At 39.8% G+C, this 20,939-nt stretch overlaps 1 protein-coding gene across 6 annotated transcripts in view; it reads left to right on the top strand.

Moving 5' to 3' along the window:
• The window catches only part of DLGAP1 (DLG associated protein 1), a 415,190-nt gene that overhangs the window by 369,832 nt on the left and 24,419 nt on the right, over nucleotides 1-20,939 (top strand). For all 6 annotated transcript variants that reach the window (XM_032122733.1, XM_032122742.1, XM_032122723.1 and 3 more), the window contains 2 exons: nucleotides 14,566-14,939; nucleotides 18,177-18,268. In XM_032122733.1, coding sequence (XP_031978624.1) covers nucleotides 14,566-14,939; nucleotides 18,177-18,268 — 466 coding nt within the window. The remainder of the gene's footprint in view (nucleotides 1-14,565; nucleotides 14,940-18,176; nucleotides 18,269-20,939) is intronic.

The raw sequence follows: 20,939 nt of genomic DNA on the forward strand, positions 1-20,939 counted from the left end.
ATTAAAAAAACCCCAAGATACAAATCAAAGCTCAGGAGAAAAGTATACCTTGAATTTTGTTGCATCATGCAAGATGAGAAGAAAAGCAAAACTCCAAGGCAGAGCTGAAGATGAGCACAGCTTTGTATGTGTGCTCCTAGGTGGCTGTATTTATGTGTTCAGGCAAGTACAAGCACACAGGTATTTATTGTACTTGTGGGCTCCTCTTCCTTGCCCCACACGCAGAGCCTCGCCCACCTGTCACCCTGATGCACGTTATACAACGGGGGGTAAGATTTTCCAAACACTCTTCCAAGAACAATAATGCCGTATTGTTTTTATTAGAAAACTGCATGTGCACAGTAACAATTCATCCAGCCTCTGCCTCATCCAGCAAAGTGCAAAAAACATTGTGCAGTCAGGAACATGTGTTAATGACGTAACTGATGTTAAAATTGTCACGTAGGATGCATTTCACACATGGCAAGCTAGAGAAAGTCATGGGAAGCTCAGTTCTTGACCAAGTGGCACAGCAGTCTGGAGAATGTGACATATAGTCTTTTTAACCCAATTTTTCTTTTGACAACATGTCATTTATAATGGGGAGGGAAGTATTGTGTGCTCAGCTCTCCTTAGTGAGGCTAGTACCATAATCTAGGAGGTCTTACTTTTAACTTGTAAAAGTGGAAGTGAGGAGAAGAAGGCTCTGGAACATTTCAGAGCAGCTTAGGACACAAACTGTAATGCTAACTTTAATTAGAGTGAATAGTGTTTTCCATCCTGAAGGACTCTTAACATGCTAAGCAATGGAACAGGCTCCCTAGGGAAGTAGTGGAGTCAACCTGCACAAGAGAGATCCCTGGAAGTGTTCAAAAACCAAGCAGACGTGGCACTTCATGATATGGTTTGAATGGGTGGTATTCTGTTGAAGGTTGGACTTGATGGCCTTGAAGATCTTCTTCTCCAACCTTCATGATTCTGTGATTCTGTGCCCAACAGAGATCACTTCCATTCGGTTCTGTAAACATGACAAGGTTTGAAATTATTTCTGTCCTGAAAGGTTTTGCACTTTTTCCTTTATCATTATAGGGTTGTTCATAAATAGAGATATTTGTTTTGCTTTATGAGTCTAAATTCCACTTAATGTGCTTAAAACTAGACACAAAGTAATTTCACATAGGCATGTATGAAGAGCATTAAGGGCATGCTTTTCCATCTTCAGATTTTAAACTTTTATATAAAGAAAAGAGTTTCTATACTTTTTGAATTATGTAAAAAATACTAGAAAATAAGAAAAAGGGAAAAAAAAAATCCTAGACCGGTGACTTTTTACTTGGCTCTAGGGGGTTAAAAAAATTGCTCACAAGAAGAAAATAGGGAGGAGAAATGTGTAACAATCTTGTCCTGTTGAGATGACATTTTTCTCTTGATAAGCAGGTCAGATCAGCAGGTTCCCAGTCTCAAAGAAAACTGCTGTGATGGCCTACTTGGCTGTTAATACATAGCACATTCAACATATGTATAGAAAATTCAACTGAATGGGATAACAAGAAAAATATGACTCACCCACAGGCCTAAGCGCTAAATTCAGGAAAGCTGCTAAGAAAGCTGCTCTTTACTTTTTGAGTATATTTCACTCCTGGTGTACGTGAATTAAACAGCAGTTTTAGACACAAAAGAATGGCATTGTATGTGTAATAAACTGCCTTTGAAATTATTAAAATATATTTGTTCATGCTTTTTCTAATCATTGCAGGGGTAGGGGAGTCTGTGCCCTGAGAAATCTTAGATAGAAACAAGTTCATGCACACACTTTGCTGCTGGATTTTTTTTCATCGCCCAAGTCACTCAGCCAAAGTATCCTGAATATTGCCCTTTTTAGTCTTTAAAAGCTGAAGGGAGTCAGACCTGCCTGACCCTTGACAGACTCTGAAGAAAACAAAGGCTGTGGGAGAAGACTGCTGGCTCAATGTGCTGTATTTCTCTGCAGTAAAGTCTCTCTAACTCTGGAAATTCTCCAAAAGCACTGTGGTTATTCCACCATAGTTCTTCATCTGGATACCCTTAATCTCAAATAAAAAATGGGGGTACAGTGATTCAGTTTAAACCACTTCCAAAATGCATAATTACTCCAGAGTAATAGCTCTTCTGGAAAGCATCCAACTAGCCTCAACTCATCCTCTCAGCTGGGTGCAGTGCAGCCGTGGATGATGCTGCTGTGACCTACAGCTATGCACACTCTGTGTATCCTCTTACATCTCCTGTGATAAAAAGTAAATGATATTAATATTGTTAGTAAAAAGAGCTGACTGATGTACTCACTGGAACTGATTTTAACCTTGAATTTTAATTATTTTTCCAGTTCCCAAGTTGGTTGTGAACAGTCCTCGTTATTGCACACGTATTTGGTTTTCATTTGTTAACAGTTTAGGAAAAGCAGACACTGGCCTGTGGATTATTCATCATCTGTCCATTTTAATTATTTGGTTTTTTGTGCTCAGTGATTGGCATTTGACAGTGATGCTGCTCAGACTCTGTAATTTGGTGAGAATAACAAATAATGAATAACCACATGTTAACCAGGCAGATAAAGGTGCTGGTGTTAAGGCAGACATTCTTCAAACATCCGTGCAAACAGAAATTGAGGTCATGGAAAGGTTTTCAAGCAAAGCAGAGATGAATGAAACAGCCTGAGTTGAACCAGGTTGAGAGTTGCTCTGCTCAGCATCCTTGGTTTTGACCAACATTTGCAGCTATTTGTATTAGTGCATTTATTTATTTATTTATTTATTTTTAACTGACCACTTTGGACAAGAGGATTCAGACTTGATTTCTTCCCCTTTCTTTCACATCCTGTAAGCCTGTGGTAGCATCTTCAGTCAGAGATTTGGGTTTACCCAGTAAAGTCTCAGAAATGGATTTCCAATCCAAAATAAACACCAAGTCTATTGGGGTAATATGTGGGTGTGATTAAAGGCTCTTATTAAAGGAATGACTAAGAAGAGGAAGCTTCAGGCTGGGGCAGGAAACTGTAGGGAGAAAACTCCAGACTTGGAGCTTTGGTTATAAATGTGATCTTTCCTGCATTCCTTGCACGGAGAGGTCTGGAGTAATAGCTACATGCATGTGAAATTGTACAGATTAGTAGGATTCAGTTTGCAAAGATTTTCTATTTGCCTTGTGATCTTCAGAAAGCATTTATGTAGTCTAAAGACTCAAAAGGTCTAAATAATTTGAAGTGTCAAAATTTGTTTGGGCTTGTCTGCTTTCTCTTCTTGTGTCTCAAGTAGGTGTCCTGGGTCCACTTTTTAACTTAGCCAGCCCGGAAGGTCTGGGTTTATCTTTAAGCTAAGTCGCTACAAAATGCATTATTCATTTTTTTACGTTTTAGTAAAGGTGAGAAATGCTAAAATTATTTTGCTGTCTAGGGATTAGAGAAAAGGGAGGTGCTAATGATGAGCACAAATTCCAAAATCTCTTGCTAAAGTAAACTGTAAGTGGAAAATAAAATGAGTGGTTTGGAGAAAGAAAAGTTTATTCTTGTGGTTCTATACTGTGACAATGCTTCTTGTCCCTCTGGAAATTATGTAAAATAAACCCATGATTTTTACCACTGGAATGATATGGCACAAATTCAGGGTTTCAGGATCATGATGGCAACTTTTAAATTTTCCGCCTCTACTAGACTGATTTCTCTTTTTAACAAAAAAGAAATTAACAAAAAATAAGGAAAAAAGGCTGTTAGACTATTACCAGGCATGCAGTTAGTGTCTCCAAGGAAGATATGGGAGTTTGTGTCTGACACCTCCTACAAACTGTGAATCTGAATTTCCTCAAGGCCTGTATTACAGGCATTTCTTTAATAGATGGAGAAATACATGGAAAGAAATTACAACGTCTTTCACTCAAACCTTGCTTAAAAGTTACACAAGATTGGTCTGTCCTCTTTCATGCATGCCAGGGCTACAGTCTTTCTTTATCAAAATGTCTTCTGGGTGCTAATTCAGGACTCCCAACAATAAGTGATTTTTGTGCTCAGATTTATTGAACTTGTCTTATCTGTACACTATAATGGCTGTAAATGAGATGTCAGTATTTTTTGTGCTCAGGTCACTCGGGCTGATCATTAGGAATTTATTAGGAATTTTTCACACTAAGAGTATTTTCAGCTAACTTGTTGCATTATTACATAGGACTCTTGTCATAAAAACAAGCAAATAGCGGAAAAGACGAGGTCACTCATGTTGACCTCAGACCTGTCACTGAGCAAGGATATGACTTGTTTACTTGAATGTAAAATGAAAGGATAGAAACCAGGGTTTGGTGTAGATTTTAATTCCTCTCAACACCAAGTATATATTTCAAACATATTTTTCATACACGTTCACCAAACAATTCAATTTTTTCAAGTTAATTCAAGAAAAGTGCTGACATTCTCAAGCCTCTGTTTTGCTCTTTTACCTGAAATTAGGCCAAAGATAAGTATAATTTCTTGGGTAAACATCTTGTCTACATTTCCTCCTCATTTGAGATGGGATTGGATTTTCCCCCACAGTGCTAGAGGATCTGCCCTGACAGGTGACTTTTTGCAGGTCATCTGATAACCTTATCAGCAGAGGCAGAACTTTTGAGCTGGGGCATAATTTTCTCTCTCAGGTGACAAGTCACTGTTCAGCCTGGAGCACAAACTTAGCTGTAATTTTCCTTCTTCCCTCCCTTCTTGCTGCTGCAAGTAGCTCTTGCTTTTGCTTTTGATTTGGATTTTTTAGGAAATACACGAGCATAACTTTCTTGTTTTAGACATTCCTGCTTGAATTGGAACACCCCAAAAGTGATAAGTGTGCTGAAAAATGCAGTACTGGCTGCTTAAAAACAAGTCAGTACTTCCCTGTCTGAACAGATGTTCTTGCTCAATAGGCACGTGATACTTTTCTTCCTGAAACCTGGTTTTCTATAGTATGTTCATAAGTATTTGTCTATGGCAATAACATAGTGTGCTGTTATACCTGCAGAGGTCTTTTGACCCTGTAGTGTTATACTGAAATTCACAGTAAAATGGTTTAAATCAATTCTTGTGGTGCTTCATGACACTTCATAGTAGCTAAAAAGTTGTTCCTATTGTTTTTGTCAATCACATTCTTCTTCTAGTTGATATTGGCTTTTATTTTCTTGTCTTTGGCATTTGTACAGTTTCTTCCCAACATCTATCTGATTAAAATATGGCAGCGCTTCATCATCACTGTCATTTGAATAACTTTTAACTCTTAGCCAAACTATTTAAAACACTCTTATATATCAAATAGCATAAAACAAGATTCTCAAAACTTAAATGCTGACTTTTGAGACAGTCAAAGAAGTAACGCCTTGATGGCACCAGGTACCGAGGAAAAAAAACTTAAACATATACTTTCTTTTTAAGAGTTTAAAGAGATTTGAGTTAGTTGCTGGATCAGGTGACAAAGTGCTTTCTGCTGTGAGCAATCACAACCTATACTCAGCAGCATCATAAAGTAGTTTGATTAATGAAAGTAGGTGGCTTCTGTACCAAAATTAGTAAATCCCACCTCATATAGGCTGTATTAAATGCATTTGAATAGTCTGTGTCAGAGCAATGACTTTCTTGATTGCTTAAAATCTTCTGAACAACCTTGGGGTTGAATAGCATGCAAAACTGGTGTACCTACATTTCTGTATTTGCTGTGTGTACCAGTCCCCTAATGACTGGAGGAATATAACTGTCCAATATATGTATGCATGTGTGTGTATGTGTATATATATATATATATAAAATATATATACACAGCTGTTTCATAGTGCAGAACTTCCCCATTGTGCATCAGCTTTGAAAAGTTCATTAATAATAACACATCAGGAATTGTGTTCTCTGGTTTAGTGTAACTTTTTGAAAGTCCCAGCTATAAAAGTAAGCAAACCATGCAGGCACAACTGATCTCAAATACAGCAACACTGAAAACTGATTATGACCCAGAAAATTAAACTTCACAAATTCTTACTGGGTTAAATGATACTTACACAGTTTTCACTGGATTCAAATGGATGTAACTGATAACAATGTACAGCTTGTTTGCACACCATGGCATAAAAGGAAATCACTTTAAAATCATCGAACTGATGCAGTTAATTGCAATAAATTATTTGAAAGAATCACTCTTATTTCCTTCATTTTCATTTAAATTTAAAAAAAGACATTAACAGTTATATTCACTTCTAAATGTGTCCACATCAGGGGTGGGTTTGCAGCAATTTAAACTAATTAATTTCTAAGCCAATTTAGATGCATCACTAATCAAATTCTGTGAGACCAGCTTGATACCAATGTATGCAATAATACAGAATTCTGCTTACCCTACCTAGAGTTTATTAAGTATTCAGAAAACCACTGGGAGTAAAAACCAGTAGAAACTTGTTTTCTTGCTAACATCAGCAGCAAACAAAGAAGGTATATTTCCAGATTAAGGAAGAGGGAACAACTTTTATAGACATTTTTTCTTATACAGAAATTACACTTTGAAATGTCAATACCCCAGCCAAGTGTTGCCTTTTGAAAGTTAGCTGCAGTGAAGAGCTTAAAAGAAAATCCTTGCCGTAATGTTGAAAAGAGTGATGCAACACAAATACCTAGCTGACTTAAACACTACATGATCAGATTACTCAGAGATATCTGGCTTGCTTTAGTCTCCTCTAGGTTCACAGGCTGGATTCAGGGATTCAGAAGGGGAGAAGCCTAATTATTCTCTAGTCCAACCTCCTCTGACAAGAACTATACAATTTCAACTTGCAATTTCTCAATCAAATTTGTGACAAGCTTCTCCTAAAATGACTGACTGCTAAACTTGCTTTATCATCAGTCTGCCACCATGGAAGGATGAGACATTGGCAGCAGAAGCACAGGAAGGACAAAATGCAGGTCTTCTTAACAAACTGTGAAGGAGGGCACATCACACAGTACTTGCTTCAGTAAAGAACAGGAGATCTTTGCTTACATGTGGGCTTGGTTCTGACCACACATCTGCCTTGATGTATCTCCATGTTTGATAGGGTTCAAGCCTCCTGGCTCCTCAGATATTAACTCTTCCTTCTGTAACTGAAGGGAGAGCATACATACAAGAGTATATTAATATGTCCACACCAGTAGTTACTACTGTTACATGGTAATTTCAAGAAGTAACACCTGCGGTGACGTGCCCAAACACAGTGGGAAGTGTGGGCTCCGCTATGGCACACTCACTTCTGGCATGTTGAAAGAGCTACTGATACAGTCTGGAAATCAGGTTTTATATTCACAGTTTGGGTGAGGTTTTCAAGAATCCAGATCCAATTTAGAAATGTAAACAAGAGACAGGTTTTCAAATTATTAGCACCAGGAACTTGCAATGTGCAATTGTAGACAAAGTCTTTACATTCATCATTCGTTAGGCAAAAAAATAAGTGATGAGTTTTCCAGAGCATGCTCAAATTTGAAATTTTTTAAATACATCTAACTACAGTGACTAGGTACTTGCAAAGAGTTCAACCCCCTGTGTTTCTGAAAATCTGGGGTTTGGTTCTTGCACTGTTTTTATTTAAAGATCTGTTTACATATATGTGTCTGTATTTGGTTAGCACAACTCCACATTAAAAAAAAAACCCCGCCCATTTTGTTTTAGCAACGTTATTGCCAAGGGGAAAAGATGCAAATTATGGAATTCAAGAGTGCTGCAGTAACACATAACAAAGTGTTCTATCAAAGTGCCAGTGAAGTTGCTTCCTGGAAAATATATGGGAAAAGAGTCTGATTTCATTAAGCTGAATATTATTACATTTATTTACTGTTGCACATTCTTGATCTAAGAGGGATAAACTACCATATATCACAACATTTCTTTTGTTTTCCATAAATGCCTTTTACAAAATTTAAGTACTGATATTCAGAAAGCTTATTAATTTCTAACCATGGTGATTTTTATGACATATAAGTTCTGAAACATAAAATACTTTTAAGTACCCTATTTTTATCTAAAATTATAATGTTTCATGTTTTCCATTACTGCTCCAATATGGGGGGAAATAGAGTTTTGATAAAGTGCAAAAAGCATTTGAATGGTTTGCAAGACTTAGTTTAAGCAACAGATCAAGCATCGTTTCCCCCATTTTCTCAGAAAAAAATGCTGTACATGTGAAAAGAGATGGTAAATAATTCACAAGCTAACTAAAAAAGACCATTCTGCTGTACTGCTTTTCTTTTTTCTTTTCCTTCAGCATGTTTCACTGCATGTAGAGGTTGATATTATGTCAGAGACCTTCTACCGTGACTGTACTAAAGCATGTAGGAGAGAATCTGTCCTGAACAGGCTCACATCCTTATCCTTGCAGATCTTAGGGGTGTTTTTTCAGATGCTTTGTTGGTAGTCAAAGTTTAGGGGAAGGCCAAAACAGTTTCTCTTATGACTTCTCTCAGCCTGACTGAACTTGAGCAGGTATATATGATACCTGTGTGCATATAGCTATAGATAGAGCCAAGTGCTAATTGCTTGACACCAGCAAAGTTCACAAGTTTTGGGAGTTAAGTATTATAAGCCATCAGTGATCCACTCTGGGTAATAACTTTCAGTTAATGTGAAATCTTTTTTCCAGAGATTCAGCTGTTTATAGACTCCTGACTTTTGGGCCACAGGAGTTGAATCGCTTAAGTTCTGTGCTGTTAATGTACTGGTCATTTCTGTAGACAGAGAAGTTCAACAGCAGCTGTGTAGTGCAAGGAATGAAGTGAGTCTCCTAGGAAGCCTACATGCCCTGGATTTTGTCTGTGCATCCATAATTTGTGATAATATCCTAGTGATAAACTGCATTTAGCAGACACCTTTGGCTGTCTCACCTGTTCTCTGCACAATAATTCAGCTTCCCTGGGATAGCAATTAAGCTTCTGACTGGCATCAGCAGCTTCCAGCAGAAGAAATTAAAAGGAGAAAAAAATCTGCTGGAGAAATATTCACCTGTCATCCACTGGGTATGCACATGCAGATTTTCCAACTCAATTCATCTGAGATGCAGGATGAGCCATATTTAGTCTCACCTTCAGGAGATCCTTCACTGTATCCAGCTGGGAAGCTGGAGGCACCCTACTTGCAAACAAAAATGTCCAGATTTATGAAAAAGTCACCAGCAATGGCTTTAAACCACCGAGTATGTGGGATATTAAATCTGTGGTGCTATTTCGTGCCGTAAAAATAGTTTAAATACTTTGTATAAATTTCTGCAGGATTTTAGTTTTATCTTTTGCCTGTTTCCTAAGCCAGTGAAGCTTAGGCTTTCTTCAAATAAGTTATCAGCTTGGCGGTGAGGGAGGTCTGGAAAAAGCATGGCCTTGGCAGAATTCCTGATGGTGTGGTATCTAGATTTCAGTAGTTCTCATTTGGGATAATGACATCCATAACTCACTGTGGTATTATTCCCTCGGGCAGTTTAAAACTTCTTATAAAAATCTTTGCTTCAGTTTTGTAATAGTAAATTTCTACATCCTCCGAAGCCATCTGCTTAGTTTTTTATTAAGATAATGCATACCCTGTTTTCATACCAATTTTTTGCATGTAAAAATAACAATACAGGATCTGAAACCCTACTTTCAAGCATTCCCCCCAAATCTCAAAAAGATAAGCAAATAACTGTATGATTTGAGTCTAACAAGCCAAACCAAGCACTGCACCTCTAAACTCAGGGGCTGCAGTACTGAAACTGAGGTCTGCTGATACCTGCCTAAATCTGTGTTTTGTGTGGCACTTGTGTGAGGGCACCACTGCTAACACACCCATATAACAGACAGTAAATCAGAAGACTGAGGTCCATCTGTGCAGCATGGCAGAATACCTGCTTTTTATCCTAATACTTGTGTACAAGTTAGAATCATGGACTCTTAGAATGGTTTGGGTTGAAAGCAATCTTAAAGATCATCTCGTTCCAAGCCCCCTGCCATGGGCAGGGATACCACTCACTAGACCAGTTAACTCAGGGCCCCATCCAGCCTGTCCTTGAGCACTTCCAGGGATGGTGCATCCACAGCTTCTCTGGGCAACCTCCAGTGCCTCACCACCCTTTGAGTAAATTTCTTCTTAGCATCTAATTTAACCTTGCCCTCTTTCAGTTTAAAACCACTGCCCTTTGTCCCATCACTATTTGCCCATATAAAAAGTCCTTCTCCCTTCTTCTTATAAGGCCCCTTAAGATACTGGAAGGCCACAGTGAGACCTTCCTGGAGCCTTCTCCAGGCTAAACAACCCCAGCTCTCTGAGCCTGTCTTCACAGGAGAAGTGCTTCAACCAACTGATCATCTTCATGGCCCTCTCCAACAGGTCCACATCTTTCTTGTGCTGAGAAAGTTGTGTCCTTTGTTGATCCTTTCAAACTGTGGAGTTCATGCTTCTTCTCAGAAGAAATGCTATTATGTTACTTAATTTTAAATTTGCACATTCATTTAATCTTCTTAACCAAGTTTGTGTGGGACTGCCAAGTTAGAAAGATATTACTGATGTGTCTCATCACTTAAACTGTTCAAAGCACCACATGAATTTGATCCCTTCACAAATACTAATCTGCCTTGGGGTTCTCCTGAGCACCCATTCACTCAGTTAAAAATTTGTGTTTGCATGCTGATGTTTGTTCCCGAGGGCTCATCTCCCCTAGTGAGCATGTTTAAACAACTGAAGTACTCTTACAATGAAACATTCAAATTCAAGCCTTTATTATTATGCAATCTGGGATTATTTTTTTTTTATCATTAGACTTCCTTCTGAACTGGGTGGTTGACACTCCCTGTTCCAAATTCCTGTCTCATGAGCTAGTTGTTTGGAAATACTGGCTAGGAAGACAAAAACCATAGGGGTTTTTTTGGTTGGTTTTTTTTTTAATTAATCTGGAGAAAGTGGTTTTTTTCACTAGGTATTTGGGATTAAACTGTAACCTGAAGGCAGTCCACAGAAATAGGGTAAAGATCAAAAGGAAAAGGAGAGCATAAATTGGAGGACTGATTTACTGGAAACAGTGAGACTTATTCGAAGTGCTTTGGCTGTCTGAGGACTCTTGTGCATGACTTAACTAGTTTCTGGATTAAACCTTGCATATGCCCTAGGAGAGGAATGTGTACCTGCTTCAGCAGCATGTGCTCTCTGGAGAATACTGTGGAAACTAGTCTGTGTTATGTCAAACTGAGTGTTCTTAGGCACTTTCACTATTCAGAAAAAGATCTTTCTGATTAACTCCGTATCTAAACAATTTTAATGATTCACGAGACTACTTTGACTTGACTCTCCAGTCTGATCAGTTTCCGTACAGAACTTCACTCCTTGATCTATGTCCAAGAACATATTTATCAGGGAAATTACACAGCCCTTTAAATTCACTTCCTTATGTGAATTAAACTAGCTTTCATGTGCAAAACCCCTTGAAAGTTCCCTGTGTGTGAAGTGAGGATTTCTCCAAATTTTTCACGTGTCCTGTGATCCTGTAGTCGTCTCCCTCTGAGTCCTCCTGCCGGGCAGTCTGTGCTGCAGGAAAGCTGGAGAGATGAGTTTCCTCCTCTGCCCGCAGGGGCAAAACGCGGCATGGATGTGCTCTCCCTGCACCGACTGAAGGCTCAGGCTCTCCTGGCTGGACAAAAAGAGCGCCAGGGGGTTGACAATTTTTGGGGGGAGGACTCGTTTCCTTTTTCGAGCAGCTTAGCATTCAAAATACCGTGGCCACTTAAACAGCCGCAGATCCTTCAGGTTGCCCCGACACAAGCTGCCAGGTACTTGAGAGCACACGGAGAAGAACTGCTGCACCGAATGCCTTTCATTGTTGTGCCTCAGCGGCTCGGAGGGCTCGGCCAGCCCCGACATTGAGAGCAGCTGCCTCCGACAGCGGCGGCGGCCGCGGCATTGTTTTGTTGTGTTTCTGCAGGGGAGCGGCAGGAGCTTACATCATTTCCAGTAATGAAGTGCCTGGGGTTCTTTTATGACTTGCACACTCTGCTTCTCTGGAGCTGTACAGTATGTGCTGCGTGACTCCAGGAAACCGAGGATTTGTTTTGACTTGCTAAAAGAACGTTTTGCTATTTCTCTTTACAATTTCACCGTATGACTTGTCAATTCTCTCCCCCTCTTAAGAATAACTTCAGACCTAATTAGCTGAGTGCAAACATCTTTCACTGCAGTGTGGATTATACTCCTCATTGAGTACATTTACCAACAGAATGAAAGACAACTTAATCAGGCAATTCTGTATTTGTATTGCTGTGTCCAGAGAGCATGGTAGCTGTCAACAGACAGTTGCTATTGGCTTTCTTTCTAGTGGGGGATGCCCAGTGATGTGGGGACCTGTCTTGTTAAAGCTTGCTCTTTGGTTCTGATGCTCTCCCTCCTACCAAAGACCCCTTTTCAAGTGTGTTTCATTATCATTTCCCTCTCTGCTATGTAAGAAAAATGATGCTTATGTGCCGTGCTGGGATGGACTGAAGGTGCTGGCATGTCCCCAGAAGTTCCACAGTGACCTTGCCTAGCATATTTTGAACGGTGCAATTTCTACTTTGCTGAATTCCAAAGTAGCGTTGCTCACGAACCTCTATTAGACAAGTTTGGCACCTTTTTTTCCCAAAGGGTTACCTGGATATATTCGTGTGTGTGTGCTTTGAATTCCTCTGTGCTGAATTTCAGTTTGCATTTCCACAACTCGGAGAACATTCTCCAGACCATGAACCACCTGGGGTGTTTCTGGGGTATCCTGACCCAAGCAGCAGCCTCCACAATTCTCCATGAGTCCTGGAGTCCATGATTGTGCTGCAGCAACAGCAGCTGCTTTACCTGCATGTGCCGTCCCGACAAATGCTTTTTGACAGCATCAAAACCAATGAAGAACAGCACGACATTCATAATCCCCTTTGTAAAACTGTCACCCTGTTAGTTCCAGATATAGATCTTGTCATGAGCACTTTATAAAACACCTTTAACCCCTATTAACTATTCACTTCCCCAGAGTTAAAATTTGACAAGTCCATTTTTAGCCATCTCTTCTCTCAGAGATGCCGTGGTTTCTGTTTGATTCTTCAGAAGTGAATCATAGTTTCAAAACCCTCACTACCTGAAACACTCTTTTTTCCATTAGCATTCAGAAACGTGTTTAACATGGGTTCAGACACGTTATCAGAAACTTATACTAGAATCCTTTAAAAAAATCCGGTGTGATTTCATGCCCTGGAAACACCTTTTACAATGTAGCTATTACTACAGCTATGGGGAGATATGAGGCATATGGATGTGAGCTAGTCAAATTAATACCATAATGGCTTCTGGCTCAGCAAGCAGATACAGTGCAAACAGAGAGCAGAACAGCTGTAGTAGAGTTACCTTTTATGTGGGTGGCATAGACGTCTGCCAATTAAAATGATCTTATGAATCATTTCTTGCCATATGATTACTGTTAATAAGAATTTATGTTAACAAGTTTGTGTCTGAACTTTGCACAGGTTCATGCCTGCATTTATTTTGTTAAAAAATAGAGCATATCATGGTTGTTTTTTGTTTTTAATGGACTTTCTTTCCTCCCTTGAAAGCATTCCAGGACTTCAGTAATGCAGAGCTGCCAACTAACCCTTAAAGGAAGATGTTTTTATCTCCATTTAGTGCTTTGTGTATGTAATTCTGTGTATACAGAACAATAGTTTTAACCTGGGAACCTAAAGCTGAGCTTCTAACTCCATATAGCGGCACTTACAAAGGGAGCATGGCCTTCAAAATATGAACTTTTGTTAAAGTCTTTGTTATTGCAAACATTTATACTTACACTTTCCCACTGACTGACAGGTTTTAGCTATTGACTTCATTGACACTAGCACCCTGTGTGTAAAATCAAGTGATTTTTTTTCCAAAACTAATGTTATATTTATGGTGAGAAATGGCAAAATGTTCTTTTAAATATGTCCTCAGCAACTTAGAAAGCATTTCAAAGTATGTTAGAAGTCTGTGCAACAAGTGAGACATTTTATAGAAAGAAATACACAAGTCCAAGCATGGTGAGTGTTAACAGACTTTGATAACAGATGGTTTGGGAATCTCTCTCTCATTAGAAAAATGTATTGTGAAATTCTGCATATAGTAGGACAGGGTAGAGGGACAAAACAATTGCAATAAAACTGCTTGAAGTACAATTTAGCAAGGATAAGTGGCTGGAGACTTATCATCCTCATGAATCTTGTTTGGGAGCCATAAGCAGAACAAATGTTTTGGTGGAAGGACTTGTTCCCATGGGACTTAGAACAGTTAGTAGAAAATATACTGAGGAAAACAAACCTAAAAAGACTTAAGGAAGAACTTAGCAAATAGATATTTTCTCCCCCTATTTGCCCTACTGGCAATTCTGCCACTCAGGTAGGAGGAATAGAAGACACTGACAGGAAAGGAATTTCTATGGCTCTTAGATTGAAGCTTTTGGGGGCTCTTTGGCCAACAGCCTCCTCCTCTCCTCTGCTCTGTCCATGCTTACTGATGCTTTGATATCACATTTGCATCCATTCTCCCTGCAGCATCAATAAAACAAGAACTCTCCTATGTTTTTTTCCAGTGTCATCCTGCATTACCACCTACAAGAAGACACCACCTCCAGTCCCACCGAGAACTACCACCAAACCATTTATTTCCATCACAGCCCAGAGCAGCACGGAGTCTGCCCAAGATGCATACATGGATGGGCATGGACAGAGGGGAGATATCATCAGTCAGTCTGGACTTAGCAACTCCACGGAAAGCCTGGACAGTATGAAGGCACTGACAGCTGCTATTGAAGCTGCCAATGCGCAGATCCATGGCCCTGCAAGCCAACATGTAGGGAACAATACTGCCACTGTCACCACCACCACAACCATTGCCACTGTTGCAGTAGAAGATAGGAAGAAGGATCACTTCAAGAAAAACAGATGCTTATCTATTGGAATACAGGTACAGTACATGATATGGATTATATGCCTGCCATTGCTTTGGATTTCTACATCTGTTTTACTGCTCATTATACAATGTTTTGTGTATTTCTCTTCTTGTCCTGACAGGTACCTATGTAGAACTTGCATCAGCATAATCATTCTGCACGGTACTAATGATGTTTTCCTAATTTATCACAAATACATCAGATGCAAGGATTTGTTTGAGTCTCCGTGCTGCTCGTTATTCAGCTCTGTTAAATTACACACATGAGCACTAATCTATGAATCATACCACAGTGGGGGTCAGAAAGGCATGAATTAAATCATTGAAAGGGAATGTGTAAAACAATGATTTACATTACACTATCACCAAAAAAATATTTTCATCCAGCCGCACTGAATTAATTGTCGCTGCTTATTCATGCATTTCATAATGACTGGTAGCCACTTGAATGAGGCAGCATTGTTTCTATCTCAGCCTCAAGAGCAGAAGATAAGTTCCTTCTGATTTGCCCTTGTTAAAGAGAATTACATTTTGTTACCTCTAGTGGAATGACACAAGAAAACTAACCCTGCCAAAGTTCATTTCGTTTTACAGAAGGACAAGAGTAAATAAATGAGACCCATATAATCTGCTGTCTTAATTAATCTTTCCCACCCACCTACCCCCCCCCCCAAAAAAAATGCTGTGCATAGGACTCCCAACTATCTGCTTGCAGGATTAGCTTTTGAAACAAAGTACTTGAACTTAAAATCAACTGAGAATCAACACAGGTTTTTGACAGGAGATGAATCCCAAACAAATAGAATAGCAATCCACAGCTTATCGGCCTTCACAAGAAGACACGATTTTTTTTTCTTGCAGAAGGTGGTCGGTCGTAAGCACAGCACTGTGTGCCTGGACAGGCTTATCTGATTAGTAAAGCCTAAGAATTTACCCTGAAATCTCTATATCAGCCTGACGAGATAGATGAGAGGTTCTGTGCTGAAGTATGCCATCCCTTCTCAGCTGCTGGAGAAGCTGAGACTTTTCTCTCACTTCATCTTGGAATGGCAATAATAACTATTGCCTGTGGGTTCAGTTCACTGCCTTTGTTGTAGACTTCTACTGCTTCACAGCTGTTTGTTTTGGGTATGTTCTCAAAGAAGGGCTGATGTTCAGTATTAAATGCAGGAGCAAGATCCAGGTGGGACAGGGACAGAGGAAAGCTCCTCTGTTACTTATTCCCATTCCCAGCCAAGCCTAAGGTGTCATTTTATTATTGTAACCCCTTATTTCAGCAATCAAAGAAACTGAGATCCCTTAGCAAAGATAATGGGTGCAAGGCAATAATTTCCATGTTTGCAGAAACCAAAATGAACAACGGTAATGTGAATCCTGGTTCTTGAGAGACCATCTCCCTGCTATCTCTTCTTAAGGTAGTGTTGCAAGTAACAAATGCTGCTTTAGAAAGGTATAGAGGCCTCAGTTTCCTGAGATCTGAGGAAAATAGAGCTCCAAATGCTCTTCAAGCCTTTGACAATCTCCCTCTTAAACTTTGAAGTTTGCAGATGACCAATATAAATCACATGAAATAATCATGAAAGCTGGGGATGGTACATGAGGGTCTGCCAAGGCGGGGTTTGTGCACAAACTAATGGAGATGCCTGAAGCTGGGATGCCATGAAGTGAAACCTTCAGCAGTGATACAGCCTTACAGGATTCCTGCCTGTGCATGGTGCCACCCTCACAGCTGTGCACATCAATGAGATTTTTAGAGTCAGACAGGCTTCACAGATAAAAGAAAACTACTTGACTAGTCTGCTGTCTGATCCATTTTGCAGCATCGTTGCACAAGCAGTCATGCTAGTACAGCTGAAGGGGTAGCGTGGGAGTAGAAATACCTTAAGATAGCTGTCGATGCCAGAAATTGCTTCTCTTACAAACAACTGCCCTAAAGGAGGTAGGTACACTGTCAGTCCTCTGACTGGCAGTATAGAGTCAGTCTCTCTCCACAGAATAAGGGGAGCTTAGTTCAGGCTTAGTCTGAACTCAGACTGAGTATACACCTTAATGATAGTTTGACCCATCTCTGTAGAGCAGGGCAAGCCGCATTAGCCACGGGCATATTCTTCGTTTTCTTTCTCCTCTGTCAAATAAACCTAGTGTGCACTTCTGATGAACCTAGTGTGCCTTCTACACCCCTCAGTCACTCTCAGGACACTGCAAGCCTTTGCTGTAGATCTGCTGAGCAAACAAGGAAAGTTAAGCAAAGAAAAGCCCTTCCATCAAAAGGTTGCTTCACTCTGTCAGTTATGGGATTTGAGGCGTGTTTATCTCCCCAGAACCCTCAGTATCAGGGAAGTACCTCACCACACAGAACAACTTCAGTAACTCCCATTCCTCATTGAGTGCTTTTCCTGCATAGGCTGGTCAAGTGGCTCTCAGCAAGAAGTTGCTGGTGGAATAGCCACCAACTACAGCTGGAGATTTTGCACACCCATGGGCAGTTTGAGTTTACGGGTCACTTCATGACACTGCTATTGCCCAAAAATTCTGTCTGCTGGAAAATGTTTTTCTTGTATGACTGTCCATGTTATATATAGCATTGGGAATTAAAAACTACACTGATTGGACCCAGAATATTGTGATTTTGCTCAAAGACACACCTTAAATTTAAAGTTAAATTTTAACTTTATACCACAACTTTATACCAAATCTCAATGGAGATGTGGTATAATCACTCCTGGGGACCACCTGTGTGTGTGATGAAGCAGTAAAGAAAATGCATCTAAGACTCTTATCTGCTTTCTTTAAATCTTATCTCTGCAGTGCTCTGATTTGAGACACTAACATTTAAACAAAATAAACACATAATTCTGACATTAATTCACATATACATGCACATACAGATAGAAGGTAAAATCAAACAAATGGTGGAGCACAGTACCTGAAGTTACAGCTGCTGAGATGTGCTCTGACAAATGTGAGCATCCAGCCTCCATAAAATACTGGATAAAATCCAATCCAAAATGTTGCAGGCTGAATATTGTCTTTCCAGAAATGCTTTACAGATTAGCAAGAATAATGAATATTCACTAATAACATCAGAAATTGACACACCACAGACAAACTATCTGACTAGATGAAGGAACTCATGGTACAAGCTCTATGTGCAGACACTTAGTAGTTAAGGAGCACAGAAACTGCAAGTAGCTGGGTGATATCTCTGCTAAAATACATTCTAATTACCTGTCGTGTTTTGGGTTTTTTAAGGTTGATGGTGCTGAAGAATCTACCATACCAGGTGACAATAAAGTAACCAGTAAGTTCCAGTCCATTGGAGTGCAAGTAGAGGAGGAGAAGTGGTGAGTAAAAGTTAATCCTGTTTTTCTTAAGTAAATAATTATGCCGCAACTAATTTTTAAGAGCCCTAGTTCCTGCACACATGACCACATAAACCTGCTTCCTGGATGAACTGTTAGATCACCCAGCTGAAAAGCTGAGTCTTGCAAATGTTGTAGTTCTTATTTTTCAGAGAAGATTTTTCAGGACCAGTGAGAGAAATGGAAGAGAAGTGCCACATATTTTGAGGGCTAATATATTACAGGTAATCTCTTTTCCCCCAGAAAATCTACCTAAACAGTGTTGCAGCTGGAGTATTAGTCTCGGGATGGCTGCAGCAGCATAGAACTGATGAGGAAAAGTTTACCTTGTATTTCAGCAGAATAATTTCAGCCACATGTGACAGAGCACTGGCAGAGCCGAACTGAATGCTTTTACTCAGGTATCTCACCCAGACATCTCTTCATTACAATTGCTTCCTTGCAGAAAATTGTTGAGATTACAAAGCAAGCCTGTAAAACTCTGTTCTTCCTACAATCTGCAGTATACCCTGAATTAGAAAACAAATACACTTCAAGAAAAAAAAATTTAAAAGAAAAAATAAACTAGAGCAGCTGTCTTTACGGCTCATGGTTTTTTCTGATGACAAATTTGCAGTTACATTGCAGGGCAGCATAACTGTGCGTAGCACTTGGGAGGCACATAAAATTTTTGAGTGCTTGACCACAACTGCAAATCTTAACTTCCTTCTCAAAACTGGATTCAGTGGCTGAAGAAAAGCCAGACTCTCCCCTTGCCTCTGAGAGTGCCGGCCTGCCCAGTGTTGCTGTGACTCCAAGTACCCACCCAAGTCTTTATTCTCTTTTCTCAGGCCGCTTGGGCACAGTGTGACTTTAGGATGCCGGAGCCACTTTCTTGATAACTCTCAGTACCCTCCTGTGTCACAGGCAAAGCTTTGGTGCAGTAGGACTTGTTAGTGAGGGAGAAGTTATCCATGCAATCTCTCCAGAGAAAACCTGGGTGCAGCAAATCTGAGCTGACAAAATTCAGGCCCTCTCTCCTTCTCTGGCCTGCTGACTGCAAGAGCCAGTGGAGATGTCCATTTTCACACCAGTTTTTTCCTACTTGTGATAAAAATACTCAAAAATAGCGTGTTATCTACACCATTTTCAATTCAACCAAATCTGCCTGTAAAGTAGCAGAGCATTTTCCTGTGGTTTTGAAAGGCTAAAGTGATTTCAGAAAAAAGAAATGTGATTTTGCAATGACCCTGCTAGGCTGTTACCAAGTTCCTCATTAACCTGCTAAAACATCTCTCGCTGGCAGACATTTCTTTATGTGTTAGACCTTAGCCCCATTTACCCACAACTCTTCCAGCAGTAGATAAATGAGCACATTAGAATAGATGCTGAAGGATCATTTCACTTCAGCCTGAGCACAAAGGAAATAACTAGCCCAAAAGCCCAACCCTCCCCGCAAAGAAAGGAAGAAATGGCTGTTTGTAAATATCTTACTTCCAAAGTCCTCTTTCTACTGCAGTTTTTATTGCTCCAGAGAAAAAGGTAAGATTTGCCTTTGAGAGTCTGCCCTGAGCAAGCAATATTTCTGCATTACTTACTGACAGCTGTGTTTGGGGGTTTCCTTGCTGATAAAGTTGAGGTTGCTGCTGTTTGGAGCAGACGAGCAAGCAGCAATCTATCATGGACTTTCAGAAGTAAACTGGCTGATAAAGGACAGCCCCTAGTCCTTAGAAAATGAGTGCACTCAAGACACAAAGGGCTTATCATCACAGTTGGGCACTCACACTCTTTTTTTTTTTTTTCCCTAACACAGCAGAGCACAATGTATTGATTATCTGTTACAGGAATAGAATTGTAAATACAGTACATTCTTCACTGCCCCTGCACCATAACATCTGCAAAGCCTAAGAAAAGCCCTTTTTACCTGAATCTTTGAGAAGTTAATGTTTTTAAAAATATTCCAGACTTCAGAAATACTAAATAAATATAAAATGAGAAGGAGGACACAGCAGAAAGGATAAATACAGTAAATTGATCATGTTTCCTTGACAGTTGAAGCTATTAAGTACTCTGTTACAAAACAAGAAAGCTCTTTGCCTGATGCACCAAAAGCCTACCACAACTTTCAGTCCTCTTCTTGGCTTCCTGCTCTTTCCTTCCCCTTTCCCTCACCTCATGCGATTGTCATTCTCACTCTTGGGAGTCTTACCTCCTCATGTCCTTTTAAATATTCCTGCTTCTCTGTTTGCACCAAGTAAGCAAAACATTTTGCCTCCATTTCTTGATCTAAGTAATTCAAAAACAGAGCATCTTCAGAGGACAGCTCTCTCTCTTCAGTCTTCCATCTCAACTCAGACCTTTCATTGGCTCTTCACTCTCTGTAACGTGGGCCTCCTGCCAAGACAAATGCCTCAGTCTGCCTTCTCCTCTTGAACTGCTCAAAGGATAAATGTGCCTCCTGCTACCTGACCACATAACAACTGGATGCATTGCTGGTATTCATCTTATCCTCAGTTCTTCATGCTGCCTGCTCTCAATAATCTTTTTCATACCCATTCGCTACCTGCAGCTCTGTGATTTCTAACATTTATAAAGTACCTCTGTCCAGTCATTCTCTTGGAGAGAAATTGATATGCATTTCTTTCAACTTCATGATCTTACTGCTGTTAGTCTT

Source organism: Corvus moneduloides, chromosome 1 (genome assembly GCF_009650955.1).
Source record: "Corvus moneduloides isolate bCorMon1 chromosome 1, bCorMon1.pri, whole genome shotgun sequence".
NCBI lineage: Eukaryota > Metazoa > Chordata > Aves > Passeriformes > Corvidae > Corvus > Corvus moneduloides.